At 43.7% G+C, this 26,043-nt stretch overlaps 1 protein-coding gene across 9 annotated transcripts in view; it reads right to left on the bottom strand.

The window, feature by feature from the left end:
• Positions 1–1,801: 1,801 nt before the first annotated feature.
• Positions 1,802–26,043, bottom strand: part of NR1H3 (nuclear receptor subfamily 1 group H member 3) — a 30,368-nt gene continuing 6,126 nt past the window's right edge. For 5 of the 9 annotated variants that reach the window (XM_075754590.1, XM_075754592.1, XM_075754594.1 and 2 more), the window contains 8 exons: positions 14,026–14,273; positions 10,786–11,052; positions 7,669–7,877; positions 7,248–7,427; positions 6,709–6,808; positions 5,072–5,185; positions 4,146–4,240; positions 1,802–3,752 (listed from right to left, as the gene is read on the bottom strand). In XM_075754590.1, the coding sequence (XP_075610705.1) occupies positions 3,606–3,752; positions 4,146–4,240; positions 5,072–5,185; positions 6,709–6,808; positions 7,248–7,427; positions 7,669–7,877; positions 10,786–11,052; positions 14,026–14,143 (1,230 nt within the window). In that variant the 5' untranslated portion in view covers positions 14,144–14,273 and the 3' untranslated portion in view covers positions 1,802–3,605. Of the gene's footprint in view, positions 3,753–4,145; positions 4,241–5,071; positions 5,186–6,708; positions 6,809–7,247; positions 7,428–7,668; positions 7,878–10,785; positions 11,053–14,025; positions 14,274–18,356; positions 18,469–26,043 lie in introns of all 9 variants that reach the window. The other 4 variants (XM_075754596.1, XM_075754595.1, XM_075754597.1 and 1 more) reach the window with 2 other exon arrangements.

The following is a 26,043-nucleotide window of genomic DNA, read 5'->3' as shown; positions in this document are numbered from 1 at the left end:
GCGCTACAACAAGGAGATGCAGGGCTGTGTACTTTCACCCTGTACGTATTGAGCTAGTTACTTGTTGATTTGTTACTGGCTTCATAAGATTACAAGAGAAGTTGGTTATTAAAAGCTTGATACACAGCTTTTTTTTTTCATTCCTTCTAAGCTCCTATAAACCAGTACACTGCACAACCCAATGCATTTATTAACAAAACCAGAATTACTGAAATAAACCCAAAATGCAACCAAAACTACAAGTACCCCAATAGTTTTAAAAAAATTGGTGCAAAATGGTGGAATACTTGATTTAATATTCCCCAGCTATGCTCTATTGTCAGGGAATTGGGATTTCAGAAGCACATCCATCTTTTTTTTGCCCTCCCCCCCCCGTTGATCTGAATAGATTGTGAGCAAACACAGCTGTTGCATAAAGGTGCAGCCAACAGGGCACACCTCCTGAGAGCTTAGCTCAAGCACCCTATGATTTCTCCAGTGGCCAAGTTAGCAAAATTAATCTGAAAACGAGAGGGTACAGAGACTTAAGAGATTTAGTCTCAAGCCTAGGTAGCATTTTGCAAATATAAAAGCAGGAAGGGCCACTAATCTCATGGGAAGTTCTTCCCCCACACCTGCTTACTTGAGGTCCTCAGCTAACCAGGGAAGCTGCTATAAAATGAAAAACTAATTATGTACAGGTTTGCTCTTTAAAAAAATGAGAATGAATATGCAAGCAAGGAACTTACACTTGATTTCATGATAATGAACAAGGATGGAGAAGCAAGAGCCAAGGAAAAAACCCCCACTGTTTTCACCATTGCCATCAACAGCAACATTATGGGTTGTACCTTGAAAATTTCTCAAATTTACATGCAGTTTTTCTGTTCAAATTAATAAAAATGAGATGCAGCTCAAAATGAAGAAAGTGAAGCTAAAAAAAATGAAGCTGCAGCTTCATTGCCACTGCCTTTTCTGACTGTTGACAGCCCCATTCTTTAGTAACTCCTTGGAGTAGGGCCCAGCTGCTCTCTAATCCACCCAGGGCTGGCTTGAGCTCTCAAGCTCTGCTCATTACTCCCCACCTCATTCCCTGCTGCAGTCTCCTGTAAGTCTATTCCTGTTCCCTTTCTGCTGGTTTAGTAGTTTCCAGTTTAAATTTTACACTCTAAAGTAATGCAGAGGCTTCAGCAGAATAACCCATGGTGCAGAGCCTTGCTGAACTGACAATTGCTTTTCTTTCCTGTTGTGGCAGGGGATCGTCAAGCACTTAGGAAGCGGCTCATGCTGGACAGCTGTTTCCCCCTTCTACCCTTCCCTTTCAAGGTAACACGCATGGACAGCTAATTCCTGGTGCTTCTCCTATGCTCATCATTTCCAGTGTAGTCACAGCAGGTATCAGCTAGGATCCTGCTGAAATCCACTCGATGGCCAGGGGAACACTGGGCTCCTATTTCAATTTTGGTGAGCCACGATATGCAGAAAATGAAGTAGAGCACATGGAAGAAAAGGGTTAAATTCTGAACATAGCTGTACAAATCAAGGTGAGGTATGTATGGATAATTCATGGTCTTCCTGACATGCACTTAAGCCATTTCACCTATTTGCCAGCTATAGCACACAGTCAGGTGTATAGCAAGCTAAAAATCTCATACTAGAGGCCCAAAGAAACTGCTTGGGGTTGCACTGCTATTTCTTTTTCACCGCTTCTTGCTTCTCCCCAACCTATATACTCACTTTTCTATGAGCTTTGAACTTGTTACACCAAGACCTTAATCCACTCTCCTCCACTCTAATGACAGCACATCAGAGAATATCAAAATCCTGTATTAGGCTTTATTCTTTTATATAAACATTAACATTTCTCAAACAGATTAGTTAAAAATACAGATTTAAACAAGAATTTTTGCAATTGCAATGAGTTATAAAAAACAACAGATTATTTTACAGATTGTTACAAGTGCTTTACAAAGGTGCAGAGTGAAGGCCAGTGGCAGGGGACCAACCTCAAGTGCAAAATGGACACGATACCCTCACCACGGGCATAGCGCTCAGATACACAGCCAAAAAAAAAAAAAACAACCAACCAAAAAACAAACAAACAAAAAAACGAGCCATGTGAACCTAGGCTCTTGGGATGCTCACCGGGCAAGCAAACATAGACCCCTATGACAGAGAAGACTCATGAGACCAAGCTACCAGGATACTTAAGGTTACATCTCTGAGATCAGCCGTAAGACGGTGTTTCTTGGAAAATAAGGAACATGTTTTACAACAGTATATTTCTCTTCTGTCAGACAAAATATTGCTGTAAATCCTAGAATACTTATCGATGTGGATACTTAAGAACTTGGGGCATAAATCCAGTGTGGATCTCACAGTGCCCAAAGTGAAGCAAGGATACAAGACCCAAGTGTCCTTCTAGAGCAGTTGGCACTCCTCATACAGGGGGGACCTCCATATCCCATGACCATCACTAAAACCTTGAGGAAGTACCTTGGAAAGACTCTGGCAAAAGGAAGAAGACACAAGTGGATCTGGTTATACACAATATTCCTGCAGCCCATGATCTGAGAGTTGTGCAGCCCATAGCTTACGCAATGCCCACATATTTCACTAAATGCAGTGTGTCCTCTCTCCTTGGCAGATACATCTTCACACCCACCTTGGAACACATGCCACATGCTCCAAATTCTTGGAAGTTTTTGAGATTCTTCCACCACACCTACCTAGCCTAGGTACCAGTCCTTCCCACCTATCTTTCTTCTATTCCACCCCTAAAGATAAAATCTATGTCCTGATCTGTTTTGAACTAAAGTTTTCCAGCTGTTAGCAAATCAAAGGTAAGTGAACCAGCTGAGAACCATCATGAGAGAAAACTGCAGTGTATTACATTAAAAAAATCCACTACTTTATGCCTGACATCTTTCTGATGTACAAATGTTCCCTACCCAGAGGGCCTCCCTGTTAGACAAAGGGCATTACACATTAGAGGAATCCTTTCTCCAAAGGAGGGCCAGAATGAAAGGGCAGCTCTAGAGATGAAGTCTCATAATAAAGAAATAACAGCTACTTCTCTTGGAATCGTTGTAAAGGGCAGCACATACAAGAGATTTTATTTATAGGAAACCCAGTGAAACCCCTAGAACATCCACATTGACTTCCCTGAGCTCCTCAGATCCAGGTACACTGGGGACCCTGCAGAAGCCTTTTGAGCTGGGTTACTCTCAATAGAGAGAGGGTTTGGCAAGTTCCTGCAAATTTATTTTCATAATCAACAAGAGAGGAGAGTATCAATGGGCAAACCCTCAGGACATGCTTAGAGAAGAGAAAAGACTCTGAAGAAAGAGGTGTATGTGTGTGTGGGGAAGGTCTTCATTTCTACTGTTTCAGATGTTTCACGTTATTCCTTTCGGGTATGGGCACTACACTGAAACCAACCCCCCATCTGATCTACCCCAGCTGCCTCCTGCATAGTCTCACGACAACACTGAAACCTCAGGCTCCTCACTCCCTGCACTGCCTAGCCCAGAGTTCAGTGCTTTGGAGAGGGGAGGCTGGCTTCTCGTTAGCAAAGGCTGGGAGATGGCATTATGTCAGCATGTCAGTGCCCTGGGAGCATGCGGTCACTCATGCACATCCCAGATTTCTGAGAGCAGGGGAGGGAGTTTCTTGTCCTGCAGCCGAAGGGCAAACACCTGTTCAGAGTGGACACTACTTAGTGTCCGAAGACTGACCAGCTTCATTAACATCCGTGGAAACATCAGGCGGTCCTGCAGAGTCAGGCAAAAAGGCAGCTGTTAGTAAATTCACACTAAAACTTTGTTTAAAAAAAAATAATTACCACGCCAGAAGATGCATTGTAACCACAACCCTGACTTCCTCTAAACCCAGCATTCTCCAGGAGGTGGCAACGTGGAGGAACACAAATGTCCCAAACTCCAGACTTTCCCTGCTAGCCAAACTACAGAACATGATACAGGACAGCAGGCCGTGACAGCTCACAAATCCTGCATTTACAGCTGCTCCCACACAGCCACAGAAGGGAAGAGCATGACAGTACAGGCAGCAAGAGACCTCTTACAGACAGTAGCACAGGGACTGTGCCTGCATAAACACAAAATCTGTTTACAGCATCACTGGGGATGTTCTGGTCAGGCACTTACATTTGGTCTGTTGATGCAAATGTAAGAATGAAGGGCTTCCACGTAGGTGTGCTGGAGCCTCTCTACCAGGGACTGGTCCTGCACATTCGGTCGGTCTGCCAAAAAGCAGGTTGGAAGTAAGCAGGTTGCTACAGACAGCTTCAGTGGATCTGACATCCCTGCCTAACCCCAGTCCCTCAGTATGGTCTCTCCCCAAAGCCTCATCTAGCATTCAGCCAGCACAGCTGGGAGAGTCATCCATGACTGCAGCAGCTACGTCAAGTTTTCCATAACTGTTCTCTCTCAGTCATGTCTACTGCATATCGGGAGTCAGATCTGGCTCCTGTAGAAGTAGAAGGTTAGAGAGACCGAACAGCACTATGTAAGTGTATTTGGTCTCACATTCCAGTGAAGATGAGAAGCTGCCCATTCAGGAGGGAACGGGAAAGTCTCTTCAGCAGCTGAGCCAGTTAGAAAACAGGGGGGGAGGTAATTAATCTTTCAGGTCAAAAGAGAGAAAATAGAAGCAAAGAGTAGAGGGGGCTTCTTTGCAAAGCCCTGTCCTAGCCCAGAGCAACCCTGGTCTCGCATCCAGAGTATCTTTCCTTGACCAGTAGATGTCACTCATGCCCTGTGACCTGCATCACACCAGAGATGTGCCAAGGACATTAAGGGGACAGTAAAACAACAATTTATAAATGAGGACAATAAATATTGGCTGATTTTTCTATACACTTTTCCAGCAGAGGGGAATCTGATTTCCTCTGGAAGCAGCACTAGAAAATTCAGAATATAATGAATACCCTAAGCAGAAGTATTAACATACGCTCTTTATCACTAGACCTTATACACCCTCTATTACACTTCAGCTTGTGACCTTCCTTAACTCTACTTTCTTTGCCCTCTGACTCACTGCTGCAGCTCTTCAGATCTACCTGGCTTTTTACCTGCAGAGAAAATGTTGATGGCAATTAAAAGTGCATATTCAGCATCATTGAGCTGTAGCTCATTCATTCCCTTTGAGAACTCAAAGATGGGGTTAATGAACTCAAACTGCAGACCTGCAACAAACAGAAGAGAACTGGGTGAGGCAATGACACCCTCCCTCCCTCCCTCCCATGGAATAAGCTGCCAGAAACCCACTGCAGTACACCAGGGAGTGGGGAGGCAGGCAGGGAAAAAAACCCTTACATTATGTTCCCTTTACATGCCACCGCTACTAGTGAGCACCAACAACAGTAGCTGAGGAGTCGGGCTCCAACTGTAAAATGACACTATTTCTGGGTTTTCTTAGAGCCTTAAATGCCCCACAGCACATTAATAGGCAATAGCTAAAGGAACATGACATCAGGTAAGTCTGTCAGAAAGTCAGAAGCCCGCAAGTACAACATCTATACTTTCCACTCTCACACCATCACTTCGTTCAAACCTAGCAGCCCTCTTGCTTTCAAAGAGTGCTTTAATCCCATGCTCAAGACTCATCTGAAGTCCGTCTGAGCTGAAAATATATAGTTCCAAGAAGTCTGAACTATGCCATTTCCTTTAGCTTAAAAACCTGGGAAAGCTGAGGCAGAGTCTGACTTAGGCTTCCAATCACCTCCTTTGATAAATGCAGTCAGGCAGAAATGCACTGGTATTTACTGTTATACAGAAGCCGCTGTCAAATCAGGTCTCAGTGCCATGTGCTATACAATCATGCTGAAGACTTTAGGCCTTTCCCCCAAAACAGCATCCGAGTTTCTAATTTCCTGCAGTACAACTGCATCAGAGGATGAACAAGATGGAGGGAATCTTTCTGGCTGCCTGCTTTTTGCCTTCCTAACAGTCTGAAAAGGCTAACAGGAAGAGCATCAAAGAGGAAAGTTGTATATAAAAGCCATCTCAAGTATAAATGGTTAAATAGCTACCCAAGGAATCAAAAAAAAAAAATCACATGAAGGACAGACAAAGTCTCATTTTCAGAAATGCTGAAGATACACACTTCCTGTTACTTCATCTGAAATGACAGATGCTCATTGCTCCTGGAAAAATAGACTTCAGAAATCACATCACCACAGATGATCATATACAGAGCTGATGACACGGGCTAAAGCACTCTACAGGGACCTTCAGTGCAGAGTATAGACTTCGTATCAACTGAAATGTAATCACACTAATGTCATCACTCAAAACATGCATCTAGATTAGCAAGTGATATACTTGCAAAGGAGAGAAGGCCGGAGTTTGGTTTGTTGTGATCTGATCTGGCTCTGAGACCACATGCCCACATCAGATCTCTACCAGCAAGGAAGTTCACACCAGCTGCTAGCCCTACGTGCACTCTTACAGCAAGATTTTCATGCTCTAAGAGACCAAATTTTGCAAAGCAAGTTCACACCTAAAAAAAGACGTGAGCTGAGCTAGTATCACATGTTAAAAGCAAAAAAAAGGTTTGTGGGGCTATTGGTCTCATCCTGTTCTAAAACCTCTCGCCTGACTTCAGCTTCAAGGCCCCACATACTACTTCCAGCAGCCCACATTAAAAAGGGAAAGAGGAAAGAACACAAGACACAGGGAAGGAAGAAACACCTGTCTAATGCACCACCTGCTTTGGCGAAGTCATCTCGATTATAGCTCAGGTCCTTAAGAAAGGTGATGCTCTCAATCTCTGGATTGTAGCGCCGAGATGTCTCCAACAACATCACCTGAAACCAGAAATAAATATACTTGATTTGAAAACAGGAAAGAACATTACAACATCAATAATTTGCTGAGCGTTAGAGTACCGGGGGAGGGGGGGGGGGGGGAGAAACAAACAAAATCAAACAAAAAACCACCACAAACAAAAACTCTCCAAGCAGTTTCTCTCAAGAGTGCTTAAAAATCCCATGGTAAATTCTGCTGCATCCTTTGCAGTGCCTGCTTCTGGGAAGGTGGAAATACCTGCTTACCCCTACACCAAGGCTCCTGCCTCATTCTCCTCCATGGTCCTTTGCCAGTATAGCCTGGCACTGCAGTAATGGTCCCATAGCTGAGGGCCTTCAGCCTGCCATCCCAAAAAAAGGATGGAACCAGTTCTCCAGGTGGGTACTCCAAATTCTTTCATCTCTGCTACTATGTATTGTGGTGGAGCCAAACTCTTACCTCTATGGTGGACGTCTTCAATAAAGCGATCTGATCTTCCCTGGTGAGCTCCAGGAAGCCAGGTAGTTGCTTGGCAAAGTCCACAATCTCTTGCACAGAGATAATTGCAAGTTCTGTAAAGTGAGCAAAACGCTGCTGCCTTGCTTCACGGTTGTTAGGGTCGGGAACTTGGGGCCACGGCTGCGGGAAATGGGAAGAGACAGCGTATGTACGTGAAAGATGGAGCCAGAGCAGAAAGATGAGAAGATGAACAGAGAAAGAAAATGAGACACATTGGAACATCATCCTTTGCTATTTTTTACAGATCATTAGCCCACAGATGCAATACCTAAAGTATCTCTGTTCTCCAATAATTTACTGACAATCCCAACTCCCCAAAGTTCCCTTTTGTTTATTTTGGCTACACCGATAGAGTTTTTACCGTCACTTTGAGCCTGTCTGTGAATGAGCGCTGGTTGCACTGCTGCTGAGCAGCCACAAGCTTTTTTATCATGCTCAACTGTTCAGGCGTCAGCTTGTGGGAAGGGCTTGGAGGATTTGGAGGGTTTGGATGCACCACGACTGTCCGAGCCTGATCGTCTTCCTGCTTCTTTAGTTTCTTCAGTCGGATCTGTTCTTCAGACAGAACATCTAAAGCAGGAATAGCCAGAGATCAGTGTGACACAGGAGCACACTGGAAACCACACTAAACACAGGGTAACATGCTGCAGAGGCAGAGATCACAGCTGTCTGTATCTGGTATGTCAGAGTGTATACAACATAGGCAGTAGACAGTGATACTTACCGTTTGTTTCTCCCTCTTTTCCCCACTTTAAGTTGTTCCATTGCATGACAGTATGATTAAAAGAAAGGCAAAGTGTTTACAAAGGACAGAAGCTCCCTCTGTGATGCCCTGCAGATCTCAGAAAGGCAACAAAGACTTTCCTCACTGAGCAATTCCCCAAAATGTCACATTATAACAGATTCCAACAGGTGCTCTCTTCACATGCCATGGTGTGTCCATTGTATTTTATATTATCCTGCTGTTGTGTCTTTTTCTGATATTGCTAAATTAACAGCTTGTGTCATTTCATCTTCTTTATGAGAGGTCAGAGTCAGTACTGGAGTTCGAGAGTGAAAGGACAATTCCCTACAAAGCCCATTCACAGCAGACTACAGAGTAGTAACATACCGCAAGATAAATAATGAAAGAATAACTTTGCATAAAACATACTGAGGAGCACAAGTCCTTCAGGAGTAGGGCTAAAAGTCGTCTTCAGTCATGAAGTCAAAGGATACACCATTCAGATGTAACATTGTAAGGAATAAAACAACTCAGAGGCACATGTTGTGAAAACTCTTATTAGACCAACTGCTCATTAGCTAATTTAAATACAAAAACCTGTTAATGGCCTGCAGCTAACTGGAGAATTCACTGACTTGTATGTAGAGGAGGTTTGTTGTTTCTTTAAGTCAAAGCTGTGAAAACTATCTGCAAGCTGTACCCAAAAAATGGAACTACCAGACATACCTGGCTTCAAGGATTACCTTCAAGAGAATGATCCTGTCTGTTAGTGATGAACAAACAAAAAGCAGAAAAAGGACTGATTGGAAGAGAAACTGCATCGTCAGGAACAAAGATTAAAAAAATAAAGCTTAAATCTTGTTTGCAAAGTCAAAAAGTGCTCGAAGATTCTTTGGACATTTTTTATGCACAGATAACAAGAAAACATGGCTACAACACAGGAAGGCAGGCCTCAGGACTGAACAAGTATATACTTGCACTTCTCAAAAGAATCCTGTTAACCACGAAGACAACAAATGGAGAGCTACCGTGAGAAAGCATTCTGAAATGGACAGTCCACAGGATTGGAGGGAAAGATGAAGAACACAGCATATTCAGGCTGAGAGTCACCTTTATGCCTGACTTCCAACAGGGAGCATGCATGCACAGGTACACACATGCACAGAAATGACAATTCTGACAGCAAAGATATTCAGTAGAATTACCAAATTAAGGGGCATCTGTTACATTAGAGAATGCCAGTTATAGTGTTAGTTTAATAAGGGAAGTAATTGATCCAAGCGATTACAGTCCCTCATCTTGGGACTTAGATGCACAAAGAATTTATAAGCAAGTAACAAGTTACCAGTCAGTACTGAATCTTGAAATCTGCCTATGTGCAAGCTTCTATGCCATGTTAAAATTCAAAGTGATCTAAGTTACTCGATTTGCCATGAAGGAACAATTTAACCTCATGGTTCACACTGGCTTAAGAACAACAAACTGGCCATGAATAACTTCAGTCTGGGAATTAGAAGAATGTTTCCAACAATTAGTAGAGGAAGTTCTGGAATGGCCTTCCAAGTGAAACAGCTGGAGGAAAAAGCCTTCAGTTTCTGTCAAGATTAACAAGGCGAATTTGCAGCGGGGATTACAGTGTCGACAAGAATTGCCAAACACGTGATAATAACAAACCCAAAGATTCCTTTTGGCCTAATTTTCCTGAGCTGTCTTCAACATAAGACAATGAGTAAATGCAGAAACACGTTGAGGCTCTCTAGTTTATACCTGCAACAGAAGAGTACCAAGGTGGACAGGTAGCCTTGCTACATAGCTATTCAAATACATCTGTTTTGTAGCTCTCAGGAGCAGGCGGAAATGGAGCAAAGACAGCATATGTAATGCTGATACAAACCAGTGTGACAAGGATACTGATTACATATGTTAGGTGTGCTGTGTTTCATGTTGAAAAAACTGAACAGCATATTTCCTTGGTGCAGCTCAGTGGGACTTACTTTCTACAGAAGTATTTTTATAAGATGTTTCCAAAATACTCCCTGTACCTCATTGCTCTGGGTGCTGGGTGTCAAGAAAGGAGACCTCACACAAACTTAATGTTAACTGAGCATCCATTCGGTCAGTCTTGGCCAGCAAAGGGATAAAATCCAGATGCCTTGGCAGAGGAGGGCTGTCCTGATATGTGAGCAGGAATATTATGGAATATTCAGAAGCAGCAGCCTTACAGCTTATGTGAGAAAAGTAGCAGAGTTCGCTAAAGGGAGCAACAAGATCAGGTCTGCACAAACGCAGCTACAGTACTGCGGTGCTGCCCTTGACCTCTGTCAAGCTCACAGTATGAGTCAAAGGAAAATGCCTGTTGTTCAAGGAGCACGGTGACCAACCTTGCAGTCCTGATCACAAGACAGACAAAAGCCTAAGTTTACTGATACGGTTGACAGCATACTGAAGAACACATAAATCTTAGTTGCGAGTCTTTCATCCGCTGTCATTTTCCACAAGTTCTTACAAAATAGTGTGTTCGAGGAACACAATAGGGCTGAGGCTCTCAGCACAGCGGTGTTATTCACTACGAGCCTCACCTCTCCATGCGATCCCTGCTAAGCTCTCAGCAATTTCCCACACACATCCCACAGGCAGCCTGCATGGCTCACATGTGAACCCCAAACACTCACACTACCCCCTTCCTTACACCCATTGGCCCCCAGTTCACCCCCATGCCACGGTGCTCCCACCAGCACCACTGCCCGCACTCACACTGCTCCCGCATGCCCGCCTCCTGGCACTTGCGCAGCCGGCACTCCTGACACTTGCGACGCATGTACATGTCCATCTCACACTTGCCGCCATTCTTGCAGACGTACTGTGCACCCTTGATGACGCTTCGGCGGAAGAAGCCCTTGCAGCCTTCACAGCTCAGCACGTTGTAGTGGAAGCCGGAGGCCTTGTCCCCACACACGCTGCACACTTCATTTCCCAGCATCTTAGGGGCTGGGCCCTTCTTCCGCTTCAGGGGGGGATTTTCTACCGAAATGAACAGTACCGAGGAAAAGGAAAAAAAAAAAAAAGAAAAAAAAAAAGAAAAGAAAACCCACACACATGAGGGAAGCATGGTGTTTGCAGCTGACTGCCCCATTCCTTACAACAACCAATATTCTTACTTAAACCCATTATCTCCCAAACACATGGATGAAAAGATCAAGTCTCTGATTTCACAGACTCCCCTCCGGGGCAAGTGTATCTTCTGCAACAAACCAACTACTGACATAATCCAAACAGTTTCACCTCAACTATATAAGCAGGTATAGCTTCATGCTTGTTCCTCTCTAAAATAGGGTAAACGAGCTAAAACACGCTCAGGCCAGATGTTCTTCTGCACTTTCCATCAGCAGGAGTGACAGTTAAGTTACCAATGTGAGAAAGAGCTGCAAAAAAGTTGATCTGAAATCCAAAACTGTGCAGAAAGTAATTTTCTTTAGAATTCACCTCCAGTTCTCTTACTTCTGTTCTCTGCCATACTCCCACACAGGGATAACAGAAAATGGTTTAGCAGTCAAACAGTCACAGAAAACCAATGCTGTAACTGTGACCCTACAGAAAGCAGACTGAGTAGGCTATCCCTGTAACCAGAACACTTAGGGAAACTGTCAAGACAGAAAACAGCAACTTCATGGAGTTAGGGGCAATAAGCAGGCAAACAGCACACTGCACAAGCTCTGTGAACTTTTGGAACGCTGAAGCCATCATTTCTTCTTCAAGAAGAGTACTCCCCACTGCTAAAAATGAAGCACTTTCATACTGACAGTACACTGACTAAACCTCGTTATTCCATCTGACACACCAGGCCTTCAACTATTGCCCCACACTTCAGACAGTCTTGTGCAGCAGCTCCCAGTTCTTCCTACGTCATTCTGATGGATCTTAATCTTGTCACTGACTGTGCGTTCTGAAAGCATCTTCAGTCTACTCCAATGCATCTCACCTTAAGCATTCCAGCCAAATGCTTGCTGATGTTATTTGTGTATTCCCCCCCTATTAGCCATCTCTCTTCATTCCGTTTAGTTCACGCCATATTGACATCTTGTATGTCCTTCTGCACAGCTGATAGTGCAAGTATTTTTCTGCATGTCAGATATTATAGATTCTTCTATGGCAGCTGTTCATAAAGATTACAAACAGCCTATCTTGGTAAGTCTCCAGATTTTGTTTAGATATGCCTGAAAAACCTTTACAGTGGAGTTAATTTATAGGGATTGGTTTGCAGGACAAGGTGGCTGCATTTCCTGATCAGCATCAGAGTTACAATGGCATATTTCATTCTCATACATATGGTTCTAATACTTCTATCTTTACTCTCAGTTATACTTACTATTCTGCTTGAATTCCTGAAATGGTTTTAGGTCAGTCTCAGCAAATATTATTAGTTGTCTTCACTACATATTGGTTTTCACAGTCTTAAGTATCTTGGTGCTGATTTTCAATCCCATTGACTTTACAAAGGTCTGGAGGTCACTCATTTTGGCCTGCACTTCTTGTTGCAGATTGGACAGCAAGAAAATGTCATCAGAAAGGTTAAGTCCTCGATATTCCCCTCTCTTTTTCTACTGTATTTCTTTTCACATAATCAGTTACCAAGAGGAAATTATGCAATGCCTACAGTTATTTCAAAGTACTTAGTCTGCTATTGCATATATGTTAACTCGTATTAGTAACTTTGCAGAAGCCTCAGATGACGTCCATATGTTTCTGAGGGACAGCAGAGTAATCCAATGACTTCCACAAGATGGATCTGTCCGTCTTGTGGATTTCTTAGCTGTCTTCAAGAAGTTACATAAACATCTGATTACCATTCCTATGACTGTTTTATTCAGACAGATAGGCTTATACTTTGATCTATGCAAATTATTTTCCACCTCTGAACTCTAACCATTTTAGTTATATAGCTTATTATTGTCATTTTCTGTAGTCAAAGATAACACAGAAATAATTTGAGAGGTATGAAATGTGAATGCTATCTCTGCACCTTTAGCTCTCATTAGGGTCCTCCTCCTTTGGCAGATCCTCTATTTAATTTTTTTCCACATATTGTGGCTTTTTTTCTTGCATTTTTGTAAGGCATTTATGAATTGTTTTCTTTTCTTGTCCTCAAATCTGTTTTAAGGACTTTTATTGGATAATATCTCTTTACCATTCAACTACTCTCTTTGTTTCTACTCTACTGATGAGTCCTAGTTCAATGTTCGAATCACCTCTTCTTTTTATATCAGGGATTGGCCATTGCCTCACTGTTCAATACCCTAATTTGTCTTATTTTCATTAAGTTGCTGATACTATGCTGGACACCTTACTTGTGCTTTCCTTTTTTCCCGTTACCTGTCCAGAGATGTTATACTACATCTTTGTACAGTTCGAAAGCGTAGGATTGTGTGTGTCAGCAGCAATTGTAACAGCAAAATCTCAATTCTATTTCCCGATACTTTTTTAACCTTAGTTCTTTGTGGCAGACTGCTCTAAGTTTGATTCTGCTTCCCATCATCTTTTTTATGTCTAGTAACCTCATAATATCATGGCACAATATGCTTCATTATTGTGGATATATACATTCTGGAAAAAGAAACATGTAAATCAAACTGCTACTGTCTTTCCATTATATGAATCTCTAAGAACCTATTATTTCTTTGCATCACTAATCCTTGTTGAATTGTCACCGGTAGTAAAAGCTTTATTGTTCAGCAGCTTTTGATAAGGCCGACGAAAAGAAATTTATTTTACTGCCACAGACCTAGAGTCTAGAAGCTCAAATAAGCAAAATATTCAATGATTTACCACCTGGATAAACCCAGTCATCTTTGGCTGATTCTATTCTCAGGCATTCTCTCTGGGTGTCTCAAGCACAGCAGAATTCACCCTAAAATTTTGCCAAGCATCAATTCTGCTTGCAGCTGAAAGAATGGCTAGCCTTTAGCTTGCATGGATTTAGCAAGAACTTTTCCATACCTGCTTGCTCAGGGGGGTTCTCTGAGCCAGGGAAGAGCGAAAGCCCTTCCTCTTCCATCTCAAATACACTTGCCACCCTCTTCCCATGATCCTGTGTGCTGAGTTGAGTGGGACCCATGTAGGCCACACAGGAAGGGCTCACTATAATCTCATCGCTGCAGCATTGTTACAGCCGAGCAAGGGGCTGCAGGCGTCTTTCTTCAGGGTCTTTAGTTTCTCTCTGCTACTCAAAGTCAGAAAGGAAGTACCTGTGGAGAAAAAAAAACAACTGATGCAAAAGAGGCAAGAGTTCAACTACTGAAGCTGTTAACTCCCAAAATCTATTACAAGCTGCATCACAAGCAAGCTTCAAGATTTTGTTTCCTTATTTATTAAAAGGGACAATTAACTTTCTTTTATCAATGTTTATGCTCTTGAAACACAATGTTTTAACAAGCTGTGGTAGAAGATACAAGATTAGCATGCCCAGGTGCAAAACTGTCTTTTTATTGCCAAAATATTTATCAAAGCAGGACAAGTCTTCATTACTGCTACCACCACCAGGGGACTTCAGCCCTGACCTCTCCAAGTGTGTAAGAGAGAAATTCCAGACTTTACAACTGGTGGCCTTTGTTAAAGCTTCCACTAACAAACAGCCTATTGCTGGCAGCCGCTCTAGATTTTGTGGCATGTACTGCAGAGCTCACAGAAAGTTGTGAAAAGCAATTTTGATACAATGATTTAGCAAAGACTACAAGACACTGAATTTCCCTATGAATATCAGCAGCCAAAGATCAATGATGTAGCAAAGAGGAAGATGACAAATCCTCCCCTCATCTACAGCAAGAAATTGAAAGCCAGCATCATATCTATGGGAAATGACCATTACGCCACTCTCAGGAAATAGATTCCCCACCAACCTTGTGAGGATACCCTTTTCTGGAACCTGGAAACCATACTGAATAGTATCTTTATTATACAGCACTAACTCCACTACAGAAACTGAAAAGCAAATCCAATCACTTTTTCCAAAAAGCCCCACCTGCACACACACACACAAAAAAAAGGCCTTACTGGTTTGATTGTGCAGACCTAGTAAAACTGATGCAAACTGCTACTGTGAACACCCCTAATCTCATTGAACATGCATTTGATCAGTTGATCTTAACTCAGTGATTTACCAATGCGAGCTAAAGGGATTAACTGATTTAAAAAGCAACTGCATTAAAGGCCTGTACCAGTTTAACTTGAGTGATTGAGTTCAGGACTGGAAGTCTGCCATTCTCTGAAAGACAAGAGGTGACAGAAAGTTGTGCAGCAGCCCAGATACAAAAGCATCAGGTAAGCAGGGGCATGCGTCACACACTGCAGTGCTGACTGGGAAGAACAGAGGACCACAGTCCCAAGTTCCTTCTTCCCTCCTAGGTATCTGGACCAGACCATGCAACTTTCATTAGAATGCCAAAGGCAAAGATGAAAGCAATGCTTCCATGAACGACACCACCCCCCCAGCACTCTGAAATAGTCATCAAGTATAAATGCAGTCATACTGTCAAGCCTGCTGAACTCCTGCCATCTCTCATTACACTGTGGCAGATAATAGATGCAGGTGTTAAAAACCACAGGGCATATTAATTCATGTGACCTTTGTAAACACAGCCACAGACTGTATAAGGAAATCAGAGCTCCCTCCCCTTTGGTGCGCACAGCCACTGAATCACTGGAGAAGTGGACTATCTAGGATAAAAAGCAGTGGCAGCACTTACCAAACTCAAAGCCACAGAAAGGAAGCAGCCCTATTGTGTGAGACTATAACCTAACTGATGTGATTTGCAACCAATTCAAAGAGACTCAGAGTCCTCAAAGAAACAACGTGGCTATCACAACCAACTTTTTAAAAAGTCTTACAGTCAATCCCGCACCAACTGAAAGCCTTGTGGAAAGGCACAGAGCATCAGATGGAGACATGAACTTCACTGAAGTAAACCCAAACCCAACTTGTATTGCTAGTCCCATGTAAACTCCTCACTGACGCTGATATCAGATGTTTCTGGACATGTTTGGGCACGAAACAAGAAAACTAAGTGCACTGCTTCAGTGCATCTCCACATTCCTTTAAACCATGCAAAAGACTCACTCAAACATTAATTACTGTGCAGACTGAATCACTGGCAGCAGTACCACAGTAATTTTTCACAGGAAGAGTTTGATCCCCCAGCTGAGGGACTGAGTGACAGTGCTTAGGCCCCGCTGCCTCCAGTTCAGTGATCCAGTCTTGCTGCATCCCAGCCATGACTGTGATGTATTCCGGAAAGCTAAAGAGGAGGGTACAGCCTGAAGGGATTTCAAAACTGTGTCATCTACCCAACCATGACTGACATCGCAAGAGCAAAACTTGCTGTCAGCAGGACATCTGCAGCCCAAAGGGGAGTTTCTAAGAGACTGCAGACTTCCTAGCAATGTCTGAGAAGGCTGCAGCTACCAGCAGGGAGGGGAGTATAAATCCATGTGCACACCCAGGACTCGGCAAGGGGTAAGGCACATCAGCCACTATCTTTGTGCTGTAAAACCAACCCACACATTCCTTCTTCATGTGCCAGCCTTCAGCCTACCCAAAACAGAACAGCACAGATAGGAGAGGCCTCTTGTCTTCTCTGCTCCTAAGACACAGCACTTTTTAGTTTTGTAGATCTAGTAACAGTTGCAGGCTATGGAAAACTGAACTAACTACAAACAGCAACAGGTGCTAGGTAAAGAAACCCAAACTAGCATTTCCCCACAGCCACATAAGTGAGAGGCTGTATGACTAGGCCACATCTTCTGATTTACACCATCATTTCAACTAAAAAAAGTAGAAGGGTGATGCAAGCCATAACTGCGAGAGGGAACGCTGTCTTCTTGACATAATTTGCTGTGCTGCCTCCCACTGTCTGTCTCAACTCTGTTAGTTTTGGACTGGCCAAGCGACAAAAGATGAAGCAATCACTTCTCTCTAATGCAGCGCCTACAACAGAGGAACCTGATAAGCAGACATACTGCAGTGAGGAAGCACATATAGATGAAAGGCTAAGGGAAACAATTTTCTGCCAGCCCTTGCCATCCATGTCTCAAATGAGACACTAAAGACTTCTGAAATGTGTTGCCACCAGCTTCATCTTACCCCACTTCTTCCCTCTCTCTTTCTTTTCTGAGAAAACAGAACAACTCAGACACCAATAGTCTCCAGATCAGCAGTGCAACAGAAAGTACTGTTAACAGAGACTAGAGATGGCAGCCCTGGCTCTTGCACCTCATGCTAAGTGCCAGAAACATCCATCACTTCCTCCAGCAACAGTCTCATCTCATCCCATTCCCTCAGATGAGTCCTCTTCCAAACCCGGCTGAAGCACGGATCCACTCTTCTGGAAGTGTTTGATCTGACCTGTCATCAACGGACACAAAGCTACAGAATATGCCTAATTTCTGTCCCACATTCATTAAGGACAAGTAAAGGAGATGGCATTGGCCAGCACAGCACATACAGAAACCACACAAGCCAGATGTAGTTACTGTGGCACTTCTGCAAAACAGGTCTGTCCTCTTCCTGGTATTCCTCATTTGGTCCTTTCTGTGAGAAGCTCAAGGATCAGGAACCAGACCAGACACAAGTACATCTCTGAAGAAACTGTACTGTGGAGTGCAGGAATAATCAGAGGAATAGCATGATGAGCCCTTTATCTCCAAATACTGGATGGTCAGAGCAAGCGGTCGCTTTTTAGGAAGTTTGTGCAAGTCTCCGGGATCTTTCAAAACAGGATTTACTGGTCAGAGTCCTTGTCCTGTAAATTACAAAATCCTACAGCCTTCTGCCAAGGGAAAATATATGGTTATGTTTCAGTTCTGTAGTGAATCACTCTGCAGCACGTCAGCATCAGCAGAAGACACCTTACATTTGTATACATACATTAACATGACTGTGTTGGTGCATCACGCAGCTGTATGTCAACAGGATTGTGCCTTTGTGCATGGGCCTAACAGGCTGCCGGTGAACAAATGCATCTGACAGGAAGGGTCAGAGGTACCTAAGGCAGGGATATAATTTGGCATTTTGACTTCTAAATGCATTCTCACATGCAATACAAGTGCCAGCACTCAGTCTGAATCTACCTCTGAAAGCTGGGCTCACAACAGTGCATAACGGTCTCTGATGACTCTACAGCACCAGCACAGAACTAAGCCCCTTGGGAGACACCACTGTTCCAATCCTTTCATAAGGAATAACCGATATTTTGTAAGCTAATGCTCTTCCTATATCATTTCTGCTGTAGCAGCCAGAGTATTTTCACAAACCTCCCCAAGGAATTTGGTACTACCTTGTAGCTGTCTCAGAGAAACAAAGGTTATTCCCAGGTCATGTTGGCTCATTCCTCTTCCTTCCCTCTGCATCATCACATTTCTCAAGAAATGCTGGAGCAGCTAACAGGTCTGCAAGCGGTGCAAAAGTATACATAGAACAGGTTTCAATTAGGAAAAAGTTGAGAGAGACACTTTTACCTTTTGGGGAAGAAAAAGAATCCTACGCAAATCTGTCACTTTGAAAATGAAGTAATATTACATGTGAAAACTGTTAAAACTAATGAAGAAAAATAATCAACTACAGATTGTCAATGGGAGGGACAAACCATGAAAATGCAAGGTGTGCAAAGCAGTGCAACAGGATAGCATAAAGAATGATTTTGAACAGTATGTTTACAAAGAACAGGAAGAACTGTTCTGTAACTCTCAGGGAACAGAGACTAGCACTGCGGCCCCACTGTAAATCCCTCTCTACAGAGGGCTGCCGGGACACGGTTTGAAATCGCATTATCCAATTTGATCTCTCAGAAACATAAAGACAACCACTGGAAGGAGTCTGCAAGCCACTGTCAGTCCCAAACTGATTAAAAAAAAAGCTACAGCCTCTTGTTTGCTTTCATTTGCTGTCGAGCTAAGCTTCAGCTGACCATGAGCAGCTGCCCAAGCATGCAGCAGTGGTCTGTAAGCCTTGCAAGTTGTTGCTACCTCTGCCAACTATGCAAAAGAGTCCTACTAGTCACTCCTGGTTGCATGGCCTGCTCCTCAGGGATGGGCAGCTGCATTCTGATTTCTTGAAGTTTGAAAGGCACCCCCCACTTTGGCTTTTACTCCTGCTACTGACCAACTCCTTTATTACCCATGACTGTGCTGATTTCTGGCACAGCCTTTGCCCATGCATTTGTCTCTTCCTTTGAACTGGTGCATCCCTGAGCTTGATCAGGTTCTCAATGCAGCATCCAGCTCTCATTGTGAAGATCTCCTTTGGCTTTAGTCTGGTCTCAACACACAGCGTGCTGTCTCCTACCCAAGTTAGGTATGGATGCCATGGCAGAGTTAATGGAACAACAGCAAAAATGACTAACAACTGAACAGATTAAAATAAACAAACATGAGCCACTTGGTTGAAAGAGTACTGGGAAGAAAAGCAGGAAGGTGTAATGATGACGTACAGCAGGATGAAAGGCATAATTCTGAAAGATGGTATGCCTATAAGGAATAGAAGGAAACAGAGGAAGGGAAAGTCAGGCTATTACAGAAAAACACCCTAAAGGTGAATTCTGGGAGACTGGAGGGCAGTCTCCATAATTTTCCTTCCAAAATTAGACATTATATTACAGCAGAAATGCAAAGAGGTCTGCAGACATTTCTGAATCTGAACCAAATAAACTTAGACACTCTTGACCCACTGAATATGCTATTATAAATAAACAACAGCAGTGACAGAAATTTCAAGCCAGTTCCAACCTGACTTGGGTGAGAATGAATATAGGACTGAAACAAAAGTCTCTCTCCACTGAACAAATTGGTTAGCAAAGTGAATTAGGATCATAAGGCACAACTGTACTACCAAACAGAATGCAGTAATTCAGGGCAGAATCAGTTCAAAGTACTTTTGCTTTGCTCCACATAAAAAACCCCAACCAAACTCCTTGTCTATGATCTTCAGAGCACAGGATTTGTTTCTTTCCTACACAGCCTGTGGATCCCCTCATTTTGGGAACAGGGCTTCCCAAATTGTACATCAGATGAAGACAGAATGCGCTGTCTCCAGTCCCACCCAAGAACCTACAAGCTCTGCAAAGGAACTTCTCACCCCAACAGTAATTGTTTTGCAAGAAGTCAGCTCTCCTGTTCACATGCCTCATCCAGGAGGAGATGCTCCCTCCCCTCTCACCTGCCTCTCATTACTCCTTGCCTGTCAAAGGCTGAGGTTTTGGGTTTGCCCTTGGCTTCACCTCGTGGTTTCTGCCTGATCAAAGAGTGCCATGTCAACACATGGAGCAAGAGGAAAAGAGAGTATATGTGTGACTGCTTTCAGGGTGGGTTAGATCCTGAAATGGGTTGTGTCTTTCTGTTTCCTCCTTCCCAACTGCCAGATGCCCTTGGTCCTGCAACTGAAAGGAGGAGAAAGGAGATGAGGTTACTGGAGTTCATTCACATGGCACACAAGGCTGCTCTTGCCTCTCTTCCTGTTTGCATGGAAGCATCAGTCCCTCTGACAAAGGGAGAGGGAAAGACAGGCAAAGAGAGAGGAGATGATGGTAAGAGAAGATAGACTTTTCCCTGGTTAATGAACTGGAAACAAATAACAGGTGATATCAGGAGTGATGTGGCCACCTTGCTGCCATGAAATTCCTTTAAAGGCCATTGACACAAGTTCCCTTGAACTCTGGAAAACTGCACAAGCCAGGTCTGGGTAACAAAGCTTCAGTCCTTTCTACCGTCACCTCAGCTTTCAAGCTTCTGGCTAACCTAGAGTACAACCACCTCATGAATGACAAAACCTAGGGCATGCACTGGGTTACAGCAAGGAAGATGTTACAGTAGCAGCATCTTCCCACTTTCCCCTCCCCTCCAAGTTGTCTTGTAAAATGACAAGTCATCCTTTCTCAGCTCTGTCTGGCCAGATGAGTTGTGAAGCCAGCGTCCCGACATGGGGAGCAGACAGAGCACAGCCACTCTGGACCAACACCAACTTCTGCAGCACTGCTGGGACAAACATGAGCAGAACTTGCCATTTGTAGCTGAACTGCAACAATCTCCCACATCTGGCTGAGAATCCAGCTCATCGACAACTTGACACCGCTATCAGCACCGACCTTCAGAAGGCAGGAAGCACAACTGAGGCTTTGACAGGGGCATTCAACAGGAAAAATGCCATCTGTGTTCCTCCCAGGAGGATGAAACACACAAAGGAGAGCAGCTGCCCCCTCCAGCCAACAGAGGAGCAAAGGGTAGCTCTCTGCCACTGCTTGGGAAGAAGGGGAAGGGAGGGGATCCAGCCTGGAGCCTTGTCTACAGAATAGGTTTGTCAGCATCAGGTATAATAGCGAACTGTCCGTATGGAAACTCACTTCAAAATGGCAACAGCATTCTTTTGTCAGTGCCACCCACAATTTCCCCAAGCAAATTAAGCTATCCTACCAGTAAGTCTTTTTTTCCCTTGCACATGTAAATGTAGCTAATGCAAAGGTGGTTTTGGTTTGCGTGTTTTTCTTCCTAGGGCCCCTGTATTGACTAATGGTGTCATTTTTTCACTCTTCTAACCGTGCCAATGGACAGACACAAATACGCACAAGAGAATAAATTCAACCATGAAAAGTGTTCAAGCAACCTATAAAACTTCAAAATAATCTGCTAACTAGCAGGACCTTGCTTTGGGAAATTAAAGTTGAAAAGTTTGCAGCTCAATGTTCTTGCTGCTGACCAGCTCTTATACATCCTATGCACAGTGACAGGTCATCAGCTAGGTTAAAAAGGCTGGGTTTTTTTAAACAGGGCTTGCAGGGAAGGGGTTAAAAAAAAAAAAAAAGCACATGAGAGAAGCCTCTCTTCAATCATTGTGGATTTTCACAGGGGTACCACATTACAGAACAAAAGAAAACTCTGCCTTGGATCCTACGTTCCTCCTTTATGACCCTCAGTCCCACAGATGTTACAGCCTTGCTTCAGGGAACACAAGTCTGACTCATGGCAGATTTAAGATGTCATCCCAATGTCATCTCCAAACTGAAGCAAGAGATCAGAACTTAAAAAAAAAAAAAAAGAAAGAAAGAAGCAAGAATTAATAACCAAAATAACATCCTCATAGTGGAGATGCCAGGGAAAAGGGTTAAACCTTGTGTGTAAGCACTAAGAGAACCAACTAGATTATGCCTAGAAAAGAGCGCTGCAGACCTTTTTTCTGCCTGTAGAAAATTATAATAAATAATCACACAACATACTGTTTACCAGATTGTTTCCTTAAAAATAATTTCATCTACACTAAACTATGCAGTCAGGGAATAACATTTCATGACCCATGCCTATTCTAGCCAAGTGCCTTCATCAGCTGGCATCAGGAAAGGGAAATCTGCTCAGCTCCCCAGGCTGTCTCAGCCCATCTCTTCAACATCAGGATCCCAAACTGCTGCTGGCTCCTCTGAACAGGAACACGGTCCAATCCACTGCCAGTACTGCACTCCTACTAAAACAAGTAACAGCAGTAAGAAGCAGAAGAAGCAGCTGCAATATTTTACCAGGAAGACAAGATGACCGAGGACAAGTAAAGCTATAGGATATATCACAGCAAACCCAGGAAGAGAATTTAAAAGCCCTTAACTCTTAGGCCCTTGTCCAGACCACCTTCTCTTTCAAACTGGTCTTGTCCACCCTCTAGCAGCTATGAAATAAAAGAACATGAAGAATAAGAGGCAAAAGAGGAAAGAACAGAATAAAGGAGAGGGCTGTTCATGGTATAATTGTTCATTTTTCTGATTTCCCTCTTTCCTCCCACCCCAAGAGTACTTTCATCAATATGTTGTGCATCACCGTAACTGAAACGGCATTGTTTCTGGGAAACAGCCTCTTTATAATGTATCTACATAGCACTTAGTATCCAAGCACCATCCCACCTAACAGCATCAATCAAAACAAATACTACTGCTCACAGGCAAAACAGAAATACAGTACTGGATTGCAAAACAGGCAGGAAACTCATTAAGATTCCCTTAAGGGCAGTGGGAGAAAAGTACTGATTCCCATTCACAGAAATATCATCCCTAGATGTAGCACAGAGGTCAGGAAGAAATGACAGTACTACAGAAATGCCCATATAAAGAACTCATCGGAGGGATGCTAGAATGGAGTTTTAAATTGCTTCAAAGTAAGCTTGACTGTTAGTCTATTCCCTGTTCATCCACTACCAGAATATATTTTGGCAGGTTTTGCTAACACTGGTCTTAGAAGAGCAGGAGAAGAGAGGCAGGGGTTCCCACCCTGCACCAGATGTACCTATCCAAACCTAGATCAGCCAGAAGACTGCAGCAGAACAAGAAAAGAGATCAGAAGAGCTGCCAACAAACATAGTGAAGACTGGCATAGGGGTGCAGGTCAGATTAAAGGACTATTAAGAGCTCTCTTGCAAAGTAAACTTGCCCTGCTTTTGACTTTGCTATTCTGGATCCTGGCCTGTGGGGTCTATTTCTGCTTTGGGGGGTCACTGCAACTAAACACTCAGAAGGTACAATAACAGCAAAATAAGGAGGGAGCTTTTTGGTTTTTATAAACCCAGAGCGTGAAAGCTAAGAGGGAAGGGTTAAAGGTCTGAAAATGAGAGAAAGAGGATCTGTGTGACAGGAAGGGAGCATGTGAGAGGGCGTGTGACAGGCTGTGTAGCAGAATGTGTGTGTAGATCTCATTCCCTCGGAGGCTCTTGGCCAAATGTGGAGCTGAACTTTCTGCAGGCTTTGTCCTGCCAAGTCATGTTCCCTTCTCACACTGCCTGACATCACCACAAATACTCAGCTGGAAAACAGTCCAGAGCCGGACAGAGTCCACTGCTCAAACACCAGCCAGTGAAATGGCTGCACTCACGGCACACCCACCAGATGAGAAACCAGAGCCACCGACTCTCCTCGCAGGTTATCTCCAAGCACCCAGGAGGTCTCACCCTCATCTATCCAGAAAGAGCCCCAACAAGGCACAAAGCAATCAGAGGTGCTTACAGAGAAATGCTTTTCTATTGCCCAAATAACACAGCCCAGATTGAAAGTGCACAAAGGCTCCAATACAAAAAAGCAAAAGAACGTAAACATCGGATTGTCGGGGTTTGGCACAAGCAACATGCTGCAAGGAGCCTGCTCTGTTCCCAGCTCCAGTGCAGTCCCGCCAGGAGAATGAAACCATCATGGACAACCCACAGACAAACCAGTTGCCAGTGGTTCTGCAAAGACTGATGCTCCAGCAGGGTCTGCATGAAGCAAGCAAGCAAACGTTATACTGCCAGAGAGCTCCTATCACCTGACTTCTCAGAAATCATTGTGAACCCAAGATCAGTGCTAGAAAATGCGAGCACGTGTACGAGTGTGTGGGAGCGGGCAATGGGGCTAAGCCAACAGGTGGCTGGATTTCTTATTTTGATCCTTGTATCAAGGGAGAAGGGTGCGGATGGCCCGCCAATTCTGGGACGCTGCTGAAGGCACCACCCAGAGCAAGTATCAGGGAGTAGCAGTTGGAGAGGATACTGAAACAAGGGAGGACAAAGTCTGCAGTTTCCTCTTGTTTTTTCTTCAGTCTTTACTCCCAGCCTGCTGCTTAAAAGCAGCATGATAGAAAATGCCCTCAAAGTGCAGGTGATAGGGAGAAAATCAATGTTTTCTTCAGGCAAAAGTTTCTGCTTTCTCCACTCCTGTTCTGTTTCTAGGAAAACAGACAGCAACTTGGGAGCTTTCTGGAGACCAAGGGAAAATTTTTCTTCAGTCTCATATGGCCCAGAAAGTTAAGTCCCCTCTTCTCAGACACTCCTAAATAACAGAAGCTACGATATACAATTTATGTTTATCAGCATTTTACGTTTCAAAACACTTGCCACAACAGAAGTTCCCTCTTCCTTTGCTAAGGAAGGGAGTCTGACACCTTTCTTAAAGGTCTAGCAGTGCAACCTTGCCTGTCTGCATGCTATATGGATCTTAAATCATATGCCTAGGGCTTCCTGCCCAGACCTGCAGATAGACGCAAATCTGTCCCCCTCACCAGTTGTAAACACGGAAGCCACCTTTTTAACTTCTCCCTGGCCCTCTCATAGAAACCAGAATATTATTCCTCTCCTGCAGGCAACGGCCACGGGTGGGAAGCAGTCAGTCAGCTGACCAGAATCACAAAGTTGGTATTTGAAGGCAAGGTGACAGCTTCTCCTCCTGCTCTCAGAGCACACAGCTGGGTGAGCTATCCTGCCTTGGTGACAGTACTCACGCAAGCTGAAGCACCCAGGTGGCCGCAGGACTCTGCATGCGCAGGCATGTCAAGGCAAGCACCATCAGAGCAGGTCTCCAAGGCTGTTCCAGTGCAACTTCATGTGCCCACAAACATTTGCACGTGGGTTCCTGCTGGTAGGTGCTCAAGAAGCCACTACATGTGCATCTCTGACAGCATGGCATGTGGAAATCTGTCCAGGAAAATTGACTGGCATGGCATGTGGAATCCTTTGGGGGCTGGCACATTTCTGCATGTATGACCCTGGCAACCAGACACACTAAGGAGCTGTTGCAGAAGCCTACCTCTGTCCTTGTTTCATAAGGGGCCTAGATAGACTATTTTAAATTCCAAACATTTTCCTTCAAATGGATTTTACACCCATTTTTTTCAAAGTTACACTCATTCAATTTATTTTCTAAGTTAATGATAATTTATGATAAAGCCTAAAACAATCATTTAAACAAACAAACACACACCCTATCCAAGCAGCACATGGCTGCTGGAGAATGTTTAAAGAGTGTAATTCCTAAACTCCATAAAGTCACTAATTCTGCAGAATCAGAATCCACTGAAGTATCAAACAAACCTTTCTTAAAAAGGTAGAAAGATTAGTTTCTTCTATTCACTTATTAAATCAGTTCACTCAAAGTAGGGGGAGGCAGCATGAAATGCAGGGGAGGTGTTTCTCTTTTCCAATCTCTGAGTAAAAACAAGACAAGGGAGGATGAGTTATGTTCATTCTAAGATCTG

This window comes from Balearica regulorum, chromosome 5 (genome assembly GCF_011004875.1).
Source record: "Balearica regulorum gibbericeps isolate bBalReg1 chromosome 5, bBalReg1.pri, whole genome shotgun sequence".
Classification (NCBI taxonomy): Eukaryota; Metazoa; Chordata; class Aves; order Gruiformes; family Gruidae; genus Balearica; species Balearica regulorum.
The sequence above is the reverse complement of the archived record's forward strand: the minus strand, read 5'-3'. Positions and strand labels throughout refer to the sequence as shown.